Genomic DNA, 17,871 nt, shown 5'->3' with positions numbered 1-17,871 from the left:
ATATAAAATCCTGATGGGACTGGGCAGGCGAGATGTGGGAAGAATGTTCCCAGTGTTGGAGAAGCCCAGAACTAGGGGTCACAGTCTAAGAATAAGGGATAAGGACTGAGATGAGGAAGGGCTTCTTCACTCATGTGCCCTTGTGAACCTGTGGAACCACAGGAAGCTGCTGGGGCCAGTTCGTTAGATATGTTCAACAGGGAGCTGGACGTGGCCTTTGCAGTTTAAGGGATCAAGGGGTATGGAGAGAAAGAGGGAATGGGATACTGACAGTGCATGGTCAGCCATGATCATATTGAATGGCGGTGTAGGCTCAAAGGACCGAATGGCCGACTCCTGCACCTATTTTCTATGTTTATATCTTTCCTCAGGCCTGGTGTCCATAATTTCTATAGAAACACCATAGAAAGCATCTTTTCTGGTGGGGACCCGGGTTCGATTCCCGGCTTGGGTCACTGTCTGTGTGGAGTTTGCACATTCTCCCCCGTGTCTGCGCGGGTTTCCTCCGGGTGCTCCGGTTTCCTCCCACAGTGCAAAGATGTGTGGGTTAGGTGGATTGGCCATGCTAAATTGCCCCTTAGTGTCAGCTTGGTATGGCTCCTGCTCTGCCCAAGGAACTACAAAGGGTTGTGAACGTAGCCCAGTCCATCACTCAAACCAGCCTCCCATCCATTGACTCTGCCTACACTTCCCGCTGGCTCGGAAAAGCAGCCAGCATAATTAAGGATCCTAAGCACCCCAGACATTCTCTCTTCCACCTTCTTCCGTCGGGAAAAAGATACAAAAGTCTGAGGTCACATACCAACTGACTCAAGAACAGCTTCTTTCCTGCTGCCATCAGACTTTTGAATAGACCGACCTTATATCAAGCTGATCTTTCTCTACACCCGAGCTATGACTAACACTACATTCTGCACCCTGTCCTTTCCTTCTTCCCTCTGTACTCTATGTATGGTACGCTTTGTCTGTGTAGCGTGCAAAAACCAACACTACTCACTGTCTTTCACTGCACTGCAAGTGACAATTATAAATCAAATCAGAACCACTCACAACTCACATCAAATTGCCATCGAGATTTCTGTGAAATGTTTTCCCAATTAACAGGAACACCAATCATTTGTCATTCACCTCTGTTAACAATGATGAACCACTTATTCCAACAATATAGTGCAATGAATACCTGCGCTTTAAGTGGAGCCAAGGTCACCTGGTAGGAATCCATGGAAACGGCAGCTGGAGACTGCTGGGTAACAGACACGGGGAACTGAATTTCCTCCACCATCAACTGACAGCAAAGAACCTACAGCAAACAGACACATCGTTAGCAAGCAAGCACTTTAAAATCAGAGAGATTGCAGCTCGCATCACCCTTTTTCTGAACACTATTCTCTGCTCACAGTTTAAAATTCCCACCGTTTAGTTTAGACTTCATAGAATCATAGAAACCCTACAGTACAGAAAGAGGCCATTCGGCCCATCGAGTCAGCACCGACCACAATCCCACACAGGCCCTACCCCCATATCCCTACAGATTTACCCACCAATCCCTCTAACCTACGCATCTCAGGACACTAAGGGGCAATTTACCATGGCCAATCAACCTAACCCGCACATCTTTGGACCGTGGGAGGAAACCGGAGCACCCGGAGGAAACCCACGCAGACACGAGGAGAATGTGCAAACGCCACACAGACAGTGACCCAAGCCGGGAATCGAGCCCAGGTCCCTGGAGCTGTGAAGCAGCAGTGCTAACCACCGTGCTACCGTGCCGCCAACTTAAAGCAAAGTTGGCGTGAGCAGGAACCTCGGAAGCACCAGTCAATCCAGTAAAGAGAATAAAAAGCAAAATTTACACGGATATACCACTTCTCAACACCACCCGATGTCTCAAAGCTCCTTACAACCACTCATAGAATGATACAGTGCAGAAGAGGCCCTTCAGTCCATGGAGAGGGTACAGAAAAGATTTACCAGGATGTTGCCTGGTATGGAGGGTATTAGCCATGAGGAGAGGTTGGAAAAACTTGGTTTGTTCTCACTGGAACGACGAAGGTTGAGGGACGACCTGATAGGAATCTACAAGATTACAAGTGGCATGGACAGAGTGGATAGTCAGAAGCCTTTTTCCAGGGTGGAAGAGTCAATTACTAGGGGGAATAGGTTTAAGGTGTAAGGGGCAAGGTTGAAAGGAGATGTATGAGGCAGATTCTTTTTACACAGAGGGTGGTGGGTGCCTGGAATCTGTTGCCGGGGGAGGTTGTGGAAGCGGACACAGTAGTGAGTTTTAAGGGGAGTCTTGACAAGTACATGAATAGGATGGGAATAGAGGGATATGGTCCCCGGAAGGGTAGGGGGTTTTCGATAAGTCGGGCAGCATGGTCGGTGCAGGTTTGGAGGGCCGAAGGGCCTGTTCCTGTGCTGTAATTTTCTTTGTTCTTTATTCTTTGAGTCTGCACCAACACACGTGAAACACTCGACCTCCCACCTAATCCCATCTGCCAGCACTTGGCCCATAGCCCTGAATGTTATGACGTGCCAAGTGCTCATCCAGGTACTTTTTAATGGCTAATCTGATTGTAGCCTCAACCCCACATTCCTGCCTACCCCGGATAACCTTTCACCCCTTTGATAATCAGAGGACGCCTCAAACCACAGCCCTATCCCATCTCTTAAGGTGAACGTTATGCTGTTCTGAAGAAGAGCAAGTGTAGTTCGTCCCGCTCTCCTGGCCAATATTTATTCCGCAATCAATATATTGTCAGACCATTCTCACATTGCTTTTTATGGGATCCTTCTGTGTGAAAGTAGCTGCTGTAGCTCCTACATTACAACAGTGACAACATCTGCAGAAGGCTTTGGGCCCTCCTGGGATTGTAAAAGTCTTTCGTTATCTTCACCAGTTACTATTGTGCTGCAGCGGGACAGACTTTCCTCAGGCCTGACCCGGAAGGCCAGTCCGCCCTTTCTTTCCTCTCAAGACCAACATGCAGATGGCGGACATCTTGTCCCATACATCAACTTACCATGCTCTGCTCTGATTGGTCCATACAAGCCACTTGACTGATGCATGCCGTTGACGGTAGCTGGGGACCCTCTTCGAAGCTGATCTGTACAGAGCTCTAGAGCAAACAGAAATAGTGAGTCAGTGAAGTGTGCAAACCAATTGCAGGTCAAGGATTCAAGGAGCTTTGGCAACAGCTTAAACATTAGGGCACAGTGGCACAGTGGTTAGCACTGCTGCTTCTCTGCATGTCATAGGTCTGAAGTTCCTTCGCCAAAATCCCTTTATTTGCAAACTCTAACAGCAGTACACAGAGTGCTCGCAGTCAGCAGTCTACCTCCGGGGGTATCAGAGGAACTGACACACCCGGTTAAGTACAAGGCAAAGACTCTCTGATTGATCCTTCAATTGGATCCTTAATCTGGGAGCTCATACTCCAATAGACCAACCTCAATGGCCTGATTGAAGTCATTACACAGCGCCAGGGACCCAGGTTCAATTCCAGTCTTGGATCACTGTCTGTGCGGAGTTTGCACGTTCTCGTGCGTGGGTTTCCTCCGGGTGCTCCAGTTTCCTCCCACACTCCAAAGATGCGCAAGTTAGGTGGATTGGCCATGCTAAATTGCCCCTTAGACAAAGGCAAAATACCGCGGATGCTGGAATCTGAAACAAAAACAGAAAATGCTGGAAAAGGGGCTTTGACAAAGGCTCACCCTCCGAAACGTTGGCTCTATTCTCTCTCAGTAAGAAGTCTAACAACACCAGGTTAAAGTCCAACAGGTTTATTTGGTAGCAAAAGCCACTAGCTTTCGGAACAGGCTCCTGTTGGACTTTAACCTAGTGTTGTTAAACTTCTTACTGTGTTTACCCCAGTCCAACGCCGGCATCTCCACATCTATTCTCTCTCCACAGATGCTGAGATTTTCAGCATTTTCTAAATTGCCTCTTTGTGTCTAAAGATGTGTAGGTTAAAGTCTATTTATTAGTGTCACAAGTAAGCATACATCAACACTGCAATGAAGTTGCTGTGAAAATCCCCTAGTCGCCTGCGCCTTTCCGGTTACACTGAGGGAGAATTTAGCATAGCCAATGCACCTAACCCGCACGTCTTTCAGACTGTGGGAGGAAACCGGAGCACCCGGAGGAAACCCACGCAGACACGGGAAGAACATGCAGATTCCGCACAGTCTGTGACCCAAGCCGGGAATCAAACCTGTGCTGTGGGGCAGCAGTGCTAACCACTGTGCCACCGTGCCGTCCCTGCTAATCACCTGGTTAAGAGTATTAGCAGAGTTTTTTAAAAATTGCCCCTAATGTTTGGGGTTATAGGGATAGGACGAGGAAGAAAGCATGGGCAAGACTCTGTCACAGAGTTGGTGCAGACTTGATGGGCCAAATGGCCTTCTTCTGAACTGCAGGGATCCTATGATTTGATTACAAAAAACTGGAGAAACCCTGAGAAAGGAACATCTTCCAATCTCACGGCTGAAGACTTCCCTCCTTTCAGTTTTCTCAGTCATGGCTCAGTCGGTTGCACTCTCACCTCTGAGTCATAGGGTTGCAGTTTCAAGTCCCACTCCAGAACCTGGTACAAAAATCAAGGCTGACACTCCAGTGGTGTACTGAGAGAGTGCTGTACTCTCAAAGGTGCTGTCTTTCGAATGAGACGTTAAGCTCGAGGCCCCATCTGCAGGGGTGATAGAGAACATCCTCCCATTTACAGTGTTTACCCCGTACGAAATAGTAATGCCCCAAAGCAGGAAGCAGTCCCGTGGTGCACCAATCCATCATCAAATATCTAATCCTCCTGCAAACTGCCCTTTATTTAATAATAATCACTGCACATCCGGCCTAGTCATCTGAATCATTTTGAGATGTTTCTGACAGATGTGATAATAAATCTTCATTTATCAGCACATTTTCCTGTCTGTTAAATGGGGGAGGGGAAAGAATGATGCTCGCAGACCAGCAACAAGAGTCATCTCTGTAAATTGTGAAACTTAACTCAATTGTCCGGTAATTTGCATAGACAAAAATAGAATCATAGAATCATACAGTGCAGAAGAGGCCCTTCAGCCCATCGAGTCCACGTCGACACATTAGAAACACCTGAACTCCCATCTGCCAGCACTTGGCCCATAGCCCTGAATGTTATGATGTGCCAAGGGCTCATCCAGGTACTTTTTAAAGGATGTGAGGCAATCTGCCTCTACCACCCTCCCAGGCAGCACATTCCAGACTATCACCACCCTCTGGGTAAAAATCCCCCCAAACCCCCTGCCCCTCACCTCGAACCTACGCCCCCCCGTGACTGACCCTTCAACTAAGGGAACAGCTGCTCTTTATCCACTCTGTCCATGTCTCTCATAATCTGGTACACCTCGATCAGGTCGCTCCTCAGTCTTCTCTGCTCCAACGAAAACAGCCTAAGCCTATCCAACCTCTCTTCATAACTTAAATGTTCCATCCCAGGCAGCATCCTGGTGAATCTCCTCTGCACCCCCTCCAGTGCAATCACATCCTTCCTATAATGCGGTGACCAGAACTGCACACAGTATTCTAGCTGTGGCCTCACCAAAGTTCTATACAACTCCAACATGACCTCCCTGCCTTTGTAATCTATACCCCAATTGATAAAGGCAAGTGTTCCATAAGCCTTTTTCACCACCCTACCCCTTCCATCTTCAGAGATCTGTGGACTCTGTCCTCAGAACGTCCTAGTGTCCTACCATTCATTGAATACTTCCTTGTCAAATAACTCCTTCCAAAGTGCACCACCCCGCACTTTTTGTAGAAACCCAAGAACGTTCAATAAAATTCTTCAGTGCAACCCATGCTCTTTCTGACTCTCAATGCCCACATGGCAACTCGGGGATGTCAATGTTCTGTGCACAGTTTTGTTTGAAACAAATGCCCAGAATTTCCCCCTGAGGGCAGTAAGTACTGGCTAGCTACGTGCCCAGGTATCAAAGTGAAGACAGATCATCTTCTTAACCGGATACAGATGCGTATACTTTCCAGTTAAGTCACTGGAGATGAAGCAACAGCAGGAATGGTGGTGGAGTGGTAATGTCACTGGACTAGTAACCCAAAGGTCCAAGCTAATGCCGTGGGGACATGGGTTCAAATCCCACCACAGCTGCTGATGGAACTTAAATTCATAGAATCACAGAATCCCTCCAAGGAAAGGCCATTTGGTCCATCGAGTCTACACTGACTCCCCGACAGGGCATATTACCCTGGCCCTATCCCTGTAACCCTACACATCCACCATGGGCAATCCACTCAACCCACACATCTTTGACACAAAATGGCAATTTAGCATGGCCAATCCACCTAACCTACATAGCTTTAGACACCAAGGTGCAATGGGCGGCATGGTGGCACCGTGGTCAGCACTGCTACCTCACAGCGCCAGGGACCTGGGTTCGATTCCCAGTTTGGGTCACTGTTTGTGTGGAGTTTGCACATTCTCCCCATGTCTGTGTGGATTTCCTCTGGGTGCTCCAGTTTCCTCCCATAGTCCAAAGATGTGCGGGTTAGGTGGATTGGCCATGCTAAATTGCCCCTTAGTGTCAGGGAGATAAATGAAAGGCTGTCTGGCTTATGTTGAAGCATCATCCAATAAGGAATGATGTGGAGATGCCTGTATTGGACTGGGATGGGCACAGCAAGAAGTCTCATAACACTAGGTTAAAGTCCAACAGGTTTATTTGGAATCACAAGCTTTCGGAGTGCTGCTCCTTCGTCAGGTGAGTGTCATTTGGACAGGGGGACTAGCTAGGGTAAATGCATGGGGTTATGGGGATAGGGCCTGGGTGGGATTGTGGTCGGTGCAGACTCGATGGGCCGAATGGCCTCCTTCTGCACTGTAGGATTCTATGATTTTTATCTATGATTCGAATTTACTACGGCCAATCCATCTAACCTACACATCTTCGGACACTAAGAGCAATTTAGCATGGCCAATCCACCCTAACATCTTTGGACAAATTCAATTAATAGAAGATCTGGAATTGAAATCTAACCTCAGTAATGGTGACCATGAAACCATTGACGGTTGTCATAAAAGCACAACTGTTTTACTATGTCCTTCAGGGAAGAAAACCTGCCGTCCTCGCCTGGTCTGGCCTACATGTGACTCCCGGACCTACAGGAGTGCGGTTGACTCTTGACTGCCCCTGTTAAATGGTGTGGCAAGCCACTTCCGTTCAAGGGCAATTAGGGATGGGCAACAAATGCTGGCCTTGCCAGTGATGCCCACACCCCATGAAAGAACGAAGAAAAAAAAATTACTCCGTTAAATTTTCATAACCAGATCCACCAGGGAGAGAAACAACTCTCACCACAACCTGACTGCACAAGGCCCAATAGGTTTACCAGTTGTTTTTGGCACTCATCATTTTCAAACACTGGCCAAGCTACTGTTGTAGCTCTAATCGTAAGTGGAAGAAGATCATCACAGTGTCTGGTGAAGTGTGGAGATTGGATCGTGCCTTTAGGATAGGGCGGGGTACCAGAGGAATCCAAATGTAATTAGTTGCATGACGAATCTGTTTTTCTTTGCTAAACAAAACCACCTCATTAAATCAAATGGAACAGGAGATGTTTCTGTCCATACTGGAGCATTGGCTCATTCCTATAGGAGTTGCCAAACTTTCAGGATTGCCCTGGAGACTCCGGGATTTGGACACTGGGGAAGAATCATCGGGATTTTAAAAAGATTGTTTTTGCTTGATTTCTCTTTGAACATTCCTCTTTACCAGATATAAAAATAGGGGAGCAGCACGGCGACACAGTGGTTAGCACTGCTGTCTCACAGCGCCAGGGACCCAGGTTCGATTCCAGACTCAGGTGACTTTGATTTGATTTGACTTATTGTCACATGTATTAGTATACAGTGAAGACTATTGTTTCTTGCACGCTGTACAGACAAAGCATACCGTTCATAGAGAAGGAAATGGGAGAGTGCAGAATGTAGTGTTACAGTCATAACTAGGGTGCAGAGAAAAATCAACTTAGTGCCAGGTAAGTCCATTCAAAAGTCTGACAGCAGCAGGGAAGAAGCTGTTCTCGAGTCGGTTGGTACGTGACCTCAGACTTTTGTATCTTTTTCCCGACGGAAGAAGGTGGAAGAGAGAATGTCCGGGGTGCATGGGGTCCTTAATTATGCTGGCTGCTTTGTCGAGGCAGGGGGAAGTGTAGACAGAGTCAATGGATGGGAGGCTGTCTGTGGCATTTGCACGTTCTCCCCGTGTCTGCATGGGTTTCCTCCGGGTGATCCGGTTTCCTCCTACACTCCAAAGATGTACAGCTTAGGTGGATTGGCCGTGCTAAATTGTCCCTTAGTGTCAGGGAGATAAATGAAAGGCTGTTTGGCTGATGTTGAAGCGTCATCCAATAAGGAATGATGTGGAGATACCGGCGTTGGACTGGGATGGGCTCAGTAAGAAGCCTCACAACACCAGGTTAAAGTCCAACAGGTTTATTTGGTTTCACGAGCTTTCGGAGTGCTGCTCCTTCATCAGGTGAAGCGCTCCGAAAGCTTGTGCTACCAAATAAACGTGTTGGACTTTAACCTGGTGTTGTGAGACTTCTTACTGTGTCCAATAAGGAAGGCAGTGCGTCACAAGGATGGATATGTCGGCCGACTAAAGGCTGGAGTATGGGTCAAGTTAAGTCCAGCGATGAAACTTCCAAGAATGTATGCAATCACAGTTGGCAACCCTATGTCCACACAACCCTTGTTCTAGTCGCTTGGCTGAAATATAAAGCTCTCCTCACAGTAAAAAAATAAATTAATGGTTTGCTACGAATACATTTTAAAATGAGGTTGGATGAATCACATTTTTGCAACAAATGCGTGCAGGAGGTTGATACACAGATGGAAATTTGCTGTTTTTTATTTGAAGTGGCACAGGAAGCACTGACAACTCACACTGAAATATAGAGAACTGAACACAACCAAAAAAGAAATTAACTGCCTTTATTAAAAAGGATGAGACAGGGTTGTCTTGTAGCGCAGACCCAGAGTCATTTCAAAGAGTGGGTTTGCAAGATCGGTTGTCAACTCTGGTCTGACTCATCTCTGGAGGCTCCATTACAGGACTGCTGGTCCAATCATTTCCAATTCCCCCCATCTTCAATATTTTCATGTCCAATCAATAAGAGTCTCCAAAAGCAAGTGAAAAAATAAAACAATTATTTATGATGCCTACTCTGAATTTTCACCTGGGTTGTTGACAGGGGTTTGAGCTTACATTCCTTGTGATCCCAGAGCATTAATTCATTCATTCATCTGGCGCATCAGTGGCATAGCGGTTAGTACTGCTGCCTCACAGCGCCAGGGACCCGGGTTCAATTCAGGCCTCGGGTCACTGTCTGTGTGGAGTTTGCACGTTCTCCCCATGTCTGCGTGAGTTTCCTCCGGGTGCTCCAGTTTCCTCCCACAATGTCGCAAATAGGCTGGCATTAACACCGCAATGAAGTTACTGTGAAAATCCCCTAGTCGCCACACTCCGGCGCCTGTTCAGGTACACCGAGGGAGAATTTAGCATGGCCAATGCACCTAACCAGCACGTCTTTTGGATTGTGGGAGGAAACCGGAGCACCCGGAGGAAACCCATGCAGACACAGGGAGAATGTGCAAACTCCACACAGCCAGTGACCCAAGCCGGGAATCGAACCCGGGTCCCTGGTGCTGTGAGGCAGCAGTGCGAACCACTGTGTCGCCCTTTGAGGAATGAAACTTTCTCCACTTAGTTCAAAAAGATCATCGAGGTTATGAAGGTTATGAGAGGGTAAATTGAGAGATTTGTTTCGATTTGTTTGTGCAGCAAAAGTGTATAGATATGAGAGGTACAAGACATCACAAGTAAAACTAGCTATGACAAAAACCAGATCCAATCCATACTACGGGAAAGGGGGTGGCACAGTGGTTAGCACTGCTGTCTCACAGCACCAGGACCCGGGTTCAATTCCAACCTCGAATGACTGCGTGGAGTTAGCACATTCTCCCCGTGTCTGCATGGGTTTCCTCCGGGTGCTTCGGTTTCCTCCCACACTCCAAAGATGTGCAGGTTAGGTGGATTGGCCAGGTTATATTGCCCCTTAGTGTCAGGGGATTAGAAAGGTAAATACGTGGGGTTACGGGTATAGGGCCTGGGTGGGATTGTGGTCGGTGCGGACTCGGTGGACCAAATGGTCTTCTTGTGCATTGTAGGGATCCTATGATTCTAAGATAATGCACCTAACCAGCACTTCTTTCGAGCAGCCGGAAGAAACCCACGCAGACACGGGGAGAATGAGCAAACTCATTCATCCTGAAAGAATAGGAAGGATAGGTAATTTATTATAATGTCCCAGTGTTTTCCTTTCAGGTGTTTTTCAGGGTCATGTTCATCAGGGGATTAAATCTTCAGTTCCTGGAGACTTTGGGACAATCCTAGAGGATTGGCAACCCCTTTGTTGAGTTGACACAAAGCCTTAAACCACATTGGCAGATCCTTCGACCATCTGAAAAGATAATCCGAGAACCTCTGGAAGCCTGACACACACACGCACACACACACCCACATACACATACACACACACACACACAGTGATAGGACAACGTAGATTAATCATTTAAGGAGTGCAGATATCTTTTGGAAGGTTGTGGGGCTGCAGGTGAACATCGAGATGGGGAGGGGGAGGGGGCGAGACCATGGAGGGATTTGTAAACAAGAAGGAGAATTTTAAAATCAGCATGTTGCTTGGCTGAGAGCGAGCGTCGGTCAGTGAGCACAGGCAAGGACATTAAAACAGATCTGTAGCAACTACAAATTAATCTTGATCAACAAATTCCAAACAGTCACAAAGCGTGCTGATCTTTCAGCCTACTGTGCCATGGGGTAGCAGGGCACAGCAAGTGGCAAGGACAACGTCACTTATAATGGTTATTTAATATATTTAGGGCCTCTGTACCTCTTTCATGCAAAGTCAATTATATGTAACGTTTATAATGTTGTCCTTGCCACACAATGCCGCATTTATCTAGGGCAGGGGTGTAGCGTCCTCTGCCATTGCAGGCCAACCATCTTGTTCGTGCCCTTCTCTAGGGTTTTGGAATTGCATGAACAGTTGACCTCCGCGCTGAACCCTAAACTGGAACACGGAGATCTGTTAGTGTCAACAGCTTCCGAGATATTCACGGATAAGCATGAACCGACTCTTGACAGCCTATCATTGTGTAATACAGAACAATAATGTGTCTGTACATCAGTGAACAGCTGAGATTGCGCTATTATTGCTCAAATACAAGTCACATCATATTTATACGAAGACACAAGTCAAACTCGTGTGCGGATAAAAGCAAATTGCCGCGGATGCTGGAATCTGAAATCAAGAGAGAAAATGCTGGAAAATCTCAGCAGGTTTGGCAGCATCTGTGAGGAGAGAAAAGAGCTGACGTTTCGAGTCCAGATGACCCTTTGTCAAAGCTAAAAGGCAGAGAAAGTGGGAGATATTTATACTGCAGGGTGAGGGAATGAAAGATGAGTCATAGCCACAAAAACAAGGGGAAAGGTTGTTAATGGCAGCCCATAGAGAGAATAGAAGGTGTGACTGGCCAAACGGCAGAATGCCTGCAGTATAAATATCTCCCGCTTTCTATGCCTTTTAGCTTTGACAAAGGGTCATCTGGACTCGAAACGTCAGCTCTTTCCTCTCCTTACAGATGCTGCCAGACCTGCTGAGATTTTCCAGCATTTTCTCTTTTGGTTTCAAACTCTTGTGTGGGCAGTTTTGAGATATGAAGTGTTGTCACTAACACGTCCCCTCACCTATCACTGGCAGCCTATCATCCTCTGGACGTTGATCGCATGTTGATCAAGATTAATTTGCTGCAAGTCTATTTGAATGTCCTGCGCATGTTGACTTGCTTGGCTTCTAGTCAATGTCTTAATTATAATATTCTCATCCTTGTTTTCAAATCCCTCCATGGCCTCAGCCCCCCTCACCATCGCTCTGATCTCCTGCTGTTTTATTCTCAGCTGGCATGTTGGCATTGCTGGGCCCTCCCCTTGGACAATGTGTCTTGCTCGGCCATTTCAGAGGGCATTTAAGAGCCAACCACATTGCTGTGGCTCTGGAGTCACGTGTAGGCCAGACCAGGTAAGGATGGCAGATTTCCTCCCCTAAAGGACATTCGTGAACCAGATGGGTTTTTAATGGAAATCGACAATGGTTTCACGGTGGCACAGTGGTTAGCACTGCTGCCTCACAGCACCGGGGACACGGGGTTCGATTCCCGGCTTGCGTCACTGTCTGCGTGGAGTTTGAACATTCTTCCTGTGTTTGCGTGGGTTTCCTCCGGGTGCTCTGGTTTCCTCCCACAGTCCAAAAGATGTTTTTATTAGATGCATTGGTCATGCTAAATTCTCCCTCAGTGTACCCGAACAGGCACCGGAGTGTGGCGACTGGGGGATTTTCACAGCAACTTCATTGCAGCGTTAATGTAAGCCTACTTGCGACACTAATAAATAAACTTTGAACTTATAAATGTTAAATTTATATGCTGGAATTTTACCGCCTTGAGGCCAACGGAGAAAGCTGTTCTGTGAGCCTTGCCAGCCCCGATTCCAGAGCGGGCATGGTGGTAAAATACCGACCATAATCTTTAAACCTATCTTCATGCCAATTAAGGGGGTGCCTCTGTAGAAATCTCAGGCCTGCGATTGTCTCTCACCCCACCACACACAGAAACAGTCCTGGCTCCTGCTTCCCGCTGCCAAAGCAAAGATTCAGCCGATTCCGTACGGGCGCTGTGTCACAGGGAGCGCAGCTGTTCCTCCAAGGTTGGGGCTAAGGCAAGCTAGTCGGGATGGAGTCGGAATTTAGCACCCTGACCTCACCACGCATCGTGCGGTCATTGAGTGGCGTATGTAGAGAAAGTGAGTGGTGCGTGCACTGACCTCTTGTCTCACCAACGAACAGCATAGCCATCCAACGGCGAAAGATAAGAGAGGTCAGAACTGGCATCTTTTAATATATCACACTGGCCCAACATGATTTGATTTTGATTTGATATATTATTGTCACATGTATTAACATACACTGAAAAGTATTGTTTCTTGCGTGCTATACAGACAAAGCATACCATTCATAGAGAAGGAAAGGAGAGAGTGCAGAATGTAGAGTTACAGTCATAGCTAGGGTGTCGAGAAAGATCAACTTCATGCAAGGTAAGTCCATTCAAAAGTCTGACAGCAGCAGGGAAGAAGCTGTTCTTGAGTCGGTTGGTACGTGACCTCAGACTTTTGTATCTTTTTCCCGCCGTAATAAGGTGGAAGAGAGAATGTCTGGGGTGCGTGGGGTCCTTAATTATGCTGGCTGCTTTGCCGAGGCAGCGGGAAGTGTAGACAGAGTCAATGGATGGGAGGTTGGTTTGCGTGATGGATTGGGCTACATTCACAACCTTCTGTAGTTCCTTGTGGTCTTGGGCAGGGCAGGAGCCATAGCTCATAAAATCAAGCTTGTACTGCCCGCCACCTCGGGCATTCAAGAGATTTTGTGAAATCAATCTCCTATATCTACAATTTGGAGGTCTCATGAGCAAATATTGCCCGTCCCCCAGTAGCCAATCAACGATCAGATTCCAGAGATCTTCGAGCTCCCAGAAAATGGAGAATCTGGGCACATTCCGAGAGAATATCTGGCTTTCTGGAACATTCTTTGGTCTTGGAATACTCACTGCGACAGCTCTAACAAGGAATCAGCTGTCAGAGGATTACAATAGGGTAATTAATAATTAAACAGCATGGCTCCTTTTAGATTTTGATTCACTGGTATTGGTTTCGCTGTGCCTCACACATTGAACATGTGAAAATGACACAGCCAGTGGGGTACAGGCACCCAGGAATCATTTGAGTAAATCCGGGGATTTTTGATTGGCCATTTTAGTGACAATTTATTAGTAGTGCCATTGGGTTTCAAGACATGACTATTTCTATCTTTCTAACCCTTAATTCTTGATTGAGGGGGATGAGGGGAATATTAATTTGGTAAAGCTACTTCTCAAAGACAAGGGGGGAGGGGAAGCGATTCTCCCATCGTGCTATTTCTTTAGCGCAGCGGGCGGGAGATTCAAGTGGTGCCCGTTGCGTGGGATCTGCGCTGGGCGTCCCACACCAGAGTGTCTCCCAGCGTTGGAAACCAGTGGGGAGCCGCATATATTCTTCAAATAATAATTTAAATATAATTTAAATGCTATGAGCGGGCCCAGGACTGAAGTCTCCAGGCCCACTAGCATCTCCCCATCCCTCCAGCCAGGAGTGTTTCACTCCAACGGGAATTAGGGTAGCTCCACATTTTCAGGGAGCCGTTAGCTCGACCCCATTAGAATGAAGGGGGGCAATTGAGGCCCTCCAGAGTGTCGGGCGCCAGGGGGGGTGGTGCCTTTTGGGCATAGCCAGCCTGGGCACCCTGGCACTGCCCAAGTGGCAAAGTGGCAATGCCCAGGGAGGCATGGGGGAGTGCCAAGGGGGCAGGGCCTAATGTGGGGGGGGGGGGGGGGAAATCAGTGGAGGTGGGGGGGGTCAGGCTGCCACTCCGCATTTTGGGATCAAGTAGAGGGCCAGCGGTCGGGGCCTGGCATCTTGGAGAGGGTGGGAGGGGGTGATCGAGGCGGGCTGGGGGCGAGAAGGGGTTCGGAGGGGTGGGTGAGGGCGACAGGCTGTCCCGGGCATGTTCGGGGGATCAGCGATCAGGCCGTGGGGGGGGGACGGAAGGCTGGCATTGCAGGGGTCGCGGGTTGGCCAGGGATCGGGAAGCTGCCAGAAAGGGACCACTGCGCATGCGTCAATCTCGGCGCTGACAAATCGGCGCATGCGCAGTGTCCCGTTCAGCGCTACGTTGCCGGCCTCTCCAGCGGGAATAGGCCCCACCGACAGATTTTTCATGTGATTTATGCCAGTGCACTCTGCAGTGCACAGAGTGTGGGAGATTCATTCCGAAACTTCCACTGATCCCAAAGATTCCATTGATCCCAAAGATTCACTCCACTTTTCACACAACACTTCTAAATTCTTTTGGGAGAATCCCGGCCAGGGCGCTAATCTGAAGGGAAGGGAAATACTGACACACTCTCACCACATCTCCCCTCCCACCACTCCCACCCCCACCTCGCCACTCCCTTCCCCCCCCCCCCCCAATACAGTGAGGGCAGCATGGTGGCACAGTGATTAGCACTGATGACTCACAGCGCCAGGGACCCAGGTTTGATTCCAGCCTCGGGTCACTATCTGTGTGGAGTTTGCACGTTCTCCCCGTGTCTGCGTGGGTTTCCTCCGGGTGCTCCAGTTTCCTCCCACAGTCCAGAGATCTGCAGGTTAGCTGGATTGACCATGCTAAATTGCCCCTTAGTGTCCCAAGATGTGTAGGTTCGGGGGATTAGCCATGGTAATGTGTGGAGGGGGTGAGCCTGGGCACGATGCCTCTTTTGGCGAGTTGGTACAGGGCCGATGGGCCGAGTGGCCTCCTTCTGTGTTATTCACATTCAATGGATACTGTGTTATGAAGCCATCACAATAGCACAAGGCAATTTCTAGCATGAGTGACTCTGCTTCAAGCTCTGAAATAGTGATTTCACTGGAACTGTGTGACTCAGTCTCACCCCATTACCTCATGCAGTAACCCTACACTCTCATGATGCTCTGAAAGCATCAAATTATCATCAGAGTAACAACTGGCTTAAGCGGAGAGCAAAATTCTATTTTGTGCAGATGTGCCACAAAGCTCCTGTCACCTGGTGTATTGCTAATATCTAATTCCATACTCTGTGGCATCCATTGACCAAGCAGTAATCAGTGTTATTTCTTCCTACAGCTGGAATTAGATGACCTTTCAATACTGCAATCCCTCCACCCCCCCCGCCTCACTTACTGAAAACTGCCTCATTGAACAATGAGAATCGCGTTTACTGCAGCACTTGACACCATCCTGCCTAAGTTTATTTACAAGTGTCACAAGTAGGCTTACATTAACACCACAATGAAGTTACAGTGAAAATCCCCTAGTTTCCACACTCCGGCACCTGTTCAGGTACACTGAGGGAGAATTTAGCATGGCCAATACACCTAACCAGCACACCTTTCGGACAGTGGGAGGGAACCAGAGCGCCCGGAGGAAACCCTCGCAGACACGGGGAGATCGTGCAGACTCCGCACAGACAGTGACCCAAGCCGGGAATTGAACCCGGGTCCGTGGTACTGAGGCAGCAGTGTTAATCACTGTACCACCCATTGGGCAGTGCACAGTTTTGGTACCCTTACTTGGGAAAAGATGTAGTGGAGGCAGTTCAGAGGAGGTTCACTAGATTGATTCCGGGGATGAGGGGTTTGTCGTATGAAGAGAGATTGAACAGTTTAGGCCAATACTCTCTGGAATTTAGAAGAATGAGGGGAGATCAAATTGAGGTATACAAGATGATAAAAGGTGTGGATAAAGTAGACGTGGAGCGGATGCTTCCTCTCGTAGGGCATTCTAGGACGAGAGGTCACAGTCTTAGGATAAGGGGTAGCAAATTTAAAACAGAGTTGAGGAGAAACTACTTCTCCCAAAGGGTTGTGAATCTGTGGAATTCGCTACCCCAAAGTGCGGTGGATGTTGGGAGAGAGTGAGTAAATTTAAGGAGGAGTTAGGCAGATGGGCCGAATGGCCTAATTCTACTCCTATATCTTATGAACTTATTGGAAATCTGGATTCCGGTACCTGAAACATCAACTCACTGATTTTGAACTTGATAAGATTCATTGAACATTGACTAACGTGACTAACAAGGGACTTCAAGGATATTGCTGGTGGTGGAGGTGGGGGGAGGGTATGTGGGATTTGCCGTGATCCTACTGAATGACAGAACAGGCTCGAGCGACCGAATGGCCTGCTCCTCCTTTGTACGTGTATTTTGTTCATATGATTATGATGATAACTTCACTTTGGAAATCACCTATTAATGCTCCGATTGACTGAGTCAAATCTCCCTGGTGTAGTTAAGAGACAACAATCTATTTGCTATTTTTAAGTAAGTACGCACTCCGTGTTGTGGCTGAAATCTGGACTGCGCTGGTCTAAAAGCCGGAAATTCCTGTCCGACTGTCAATGGGGTTTCACGTTGTTGCCCGCTAAAATTCCAGTGGCGAGCGGGACGGGAGAATTCCGGCCCGGATATCTGGCAACCATGCTGCACTCTTCCCCTGTTGATTTGGAGAAGGTTCCCCAAGCTTTACCATCACAGTTTCATGGATTTGCAGAAACTACAGAGCAGGAAAGACCACTTGGTGACAATGGTCGATGGTGGTCATTAAACTTCACCCCAAGTGACCTCCCGTTCTAATTAGCTCTTCCCAGCCACTCCCGCACATATCCCTCTCTCCCCTTTGCCCTCATGCATGCTTCGAGCTTTTCCTTAAATGCATCAACGGTACGGGTGGGATTTTTCCGCACCCCCCCCAGCCCGCCCGCGCTCGACAGGTTTTCCTGCTGTTCGCACGTCGAAGGGGATGGAAAGATCCCGCTGTCAGGGACGGCCAGAGAGTTTTGGCGTATCTGCTTCAACCCCTCTACATTCGAGCGAGTCCCACGTTCTCAACACAGTGCCCAGAAATCCCTCCCAAATTCTTTCTTCAATCTGTGGTGACCATCTTACATAGATGATCCCAAACTCACCCAAACATTCTAACCATTTGCAGACTGATTGCATTACACCAGCACCGTTTTATATAACTAGTTAATCTCAGTTATAAAGGAAAAATGTCAACTATCAAGTCTAAAAGAACGAGAGGTGATCTGATCAAGTGGCGTAAAAACATTAAAAGAATTCAGTATGCTAGATA

General features: G+C 47.9%; 1 protein-coding gene across 2 annotated transcripts in view; it reads right to left on the bottom strand.

The window, feature by feature from the left end:
• c2cd2l (c2cd2 like) overlaps positions 1-17,871 on the bottom strand; it is a 663,422-nt gene that overhangs the window by 560,701 nt on the left and 84,850 nt on the right. For both annotated transcript variants that reach the window (XR_013495585.1, XM_078198971.1), the window contains exons 2-3: positions 3,024-3,119; positions 1,181-1,300 (exon numbers count right to left, since the gene is read on the bottom strand). Coding sequence is in view for 1 of the 2 variants with exons in the window: in XM_078198971.1 (XP_078055097.1) it covers positions 1,181-1,300; positions 3,024-3,119 (216 nt within the window). In the remaining variant the exon portion in view is untranslated. The remainder of the gene's footprint in view (positions 1-1,180; positions 1,301-3,023; positions 3,120-17,871) is intronic.

Source organism: Mustelus asterias, chromosome 27 (assembly GCF_964213995.1).
Source record: "Mustelus asterias chromosome 27, sMusAst1.hap1.1, whole genome shotgun sequence".
In the NCBI taxonomy this organism is placed as follows: Eukaryota; Metazoa; Chordata; class Chondrichthyes; order Carcharhiniformes; family Triakidae; genus Mustelus; species Mustelus asterias.
This window is presented reverse-complemented; position numbering and strand designations above follow the sequence as displayed.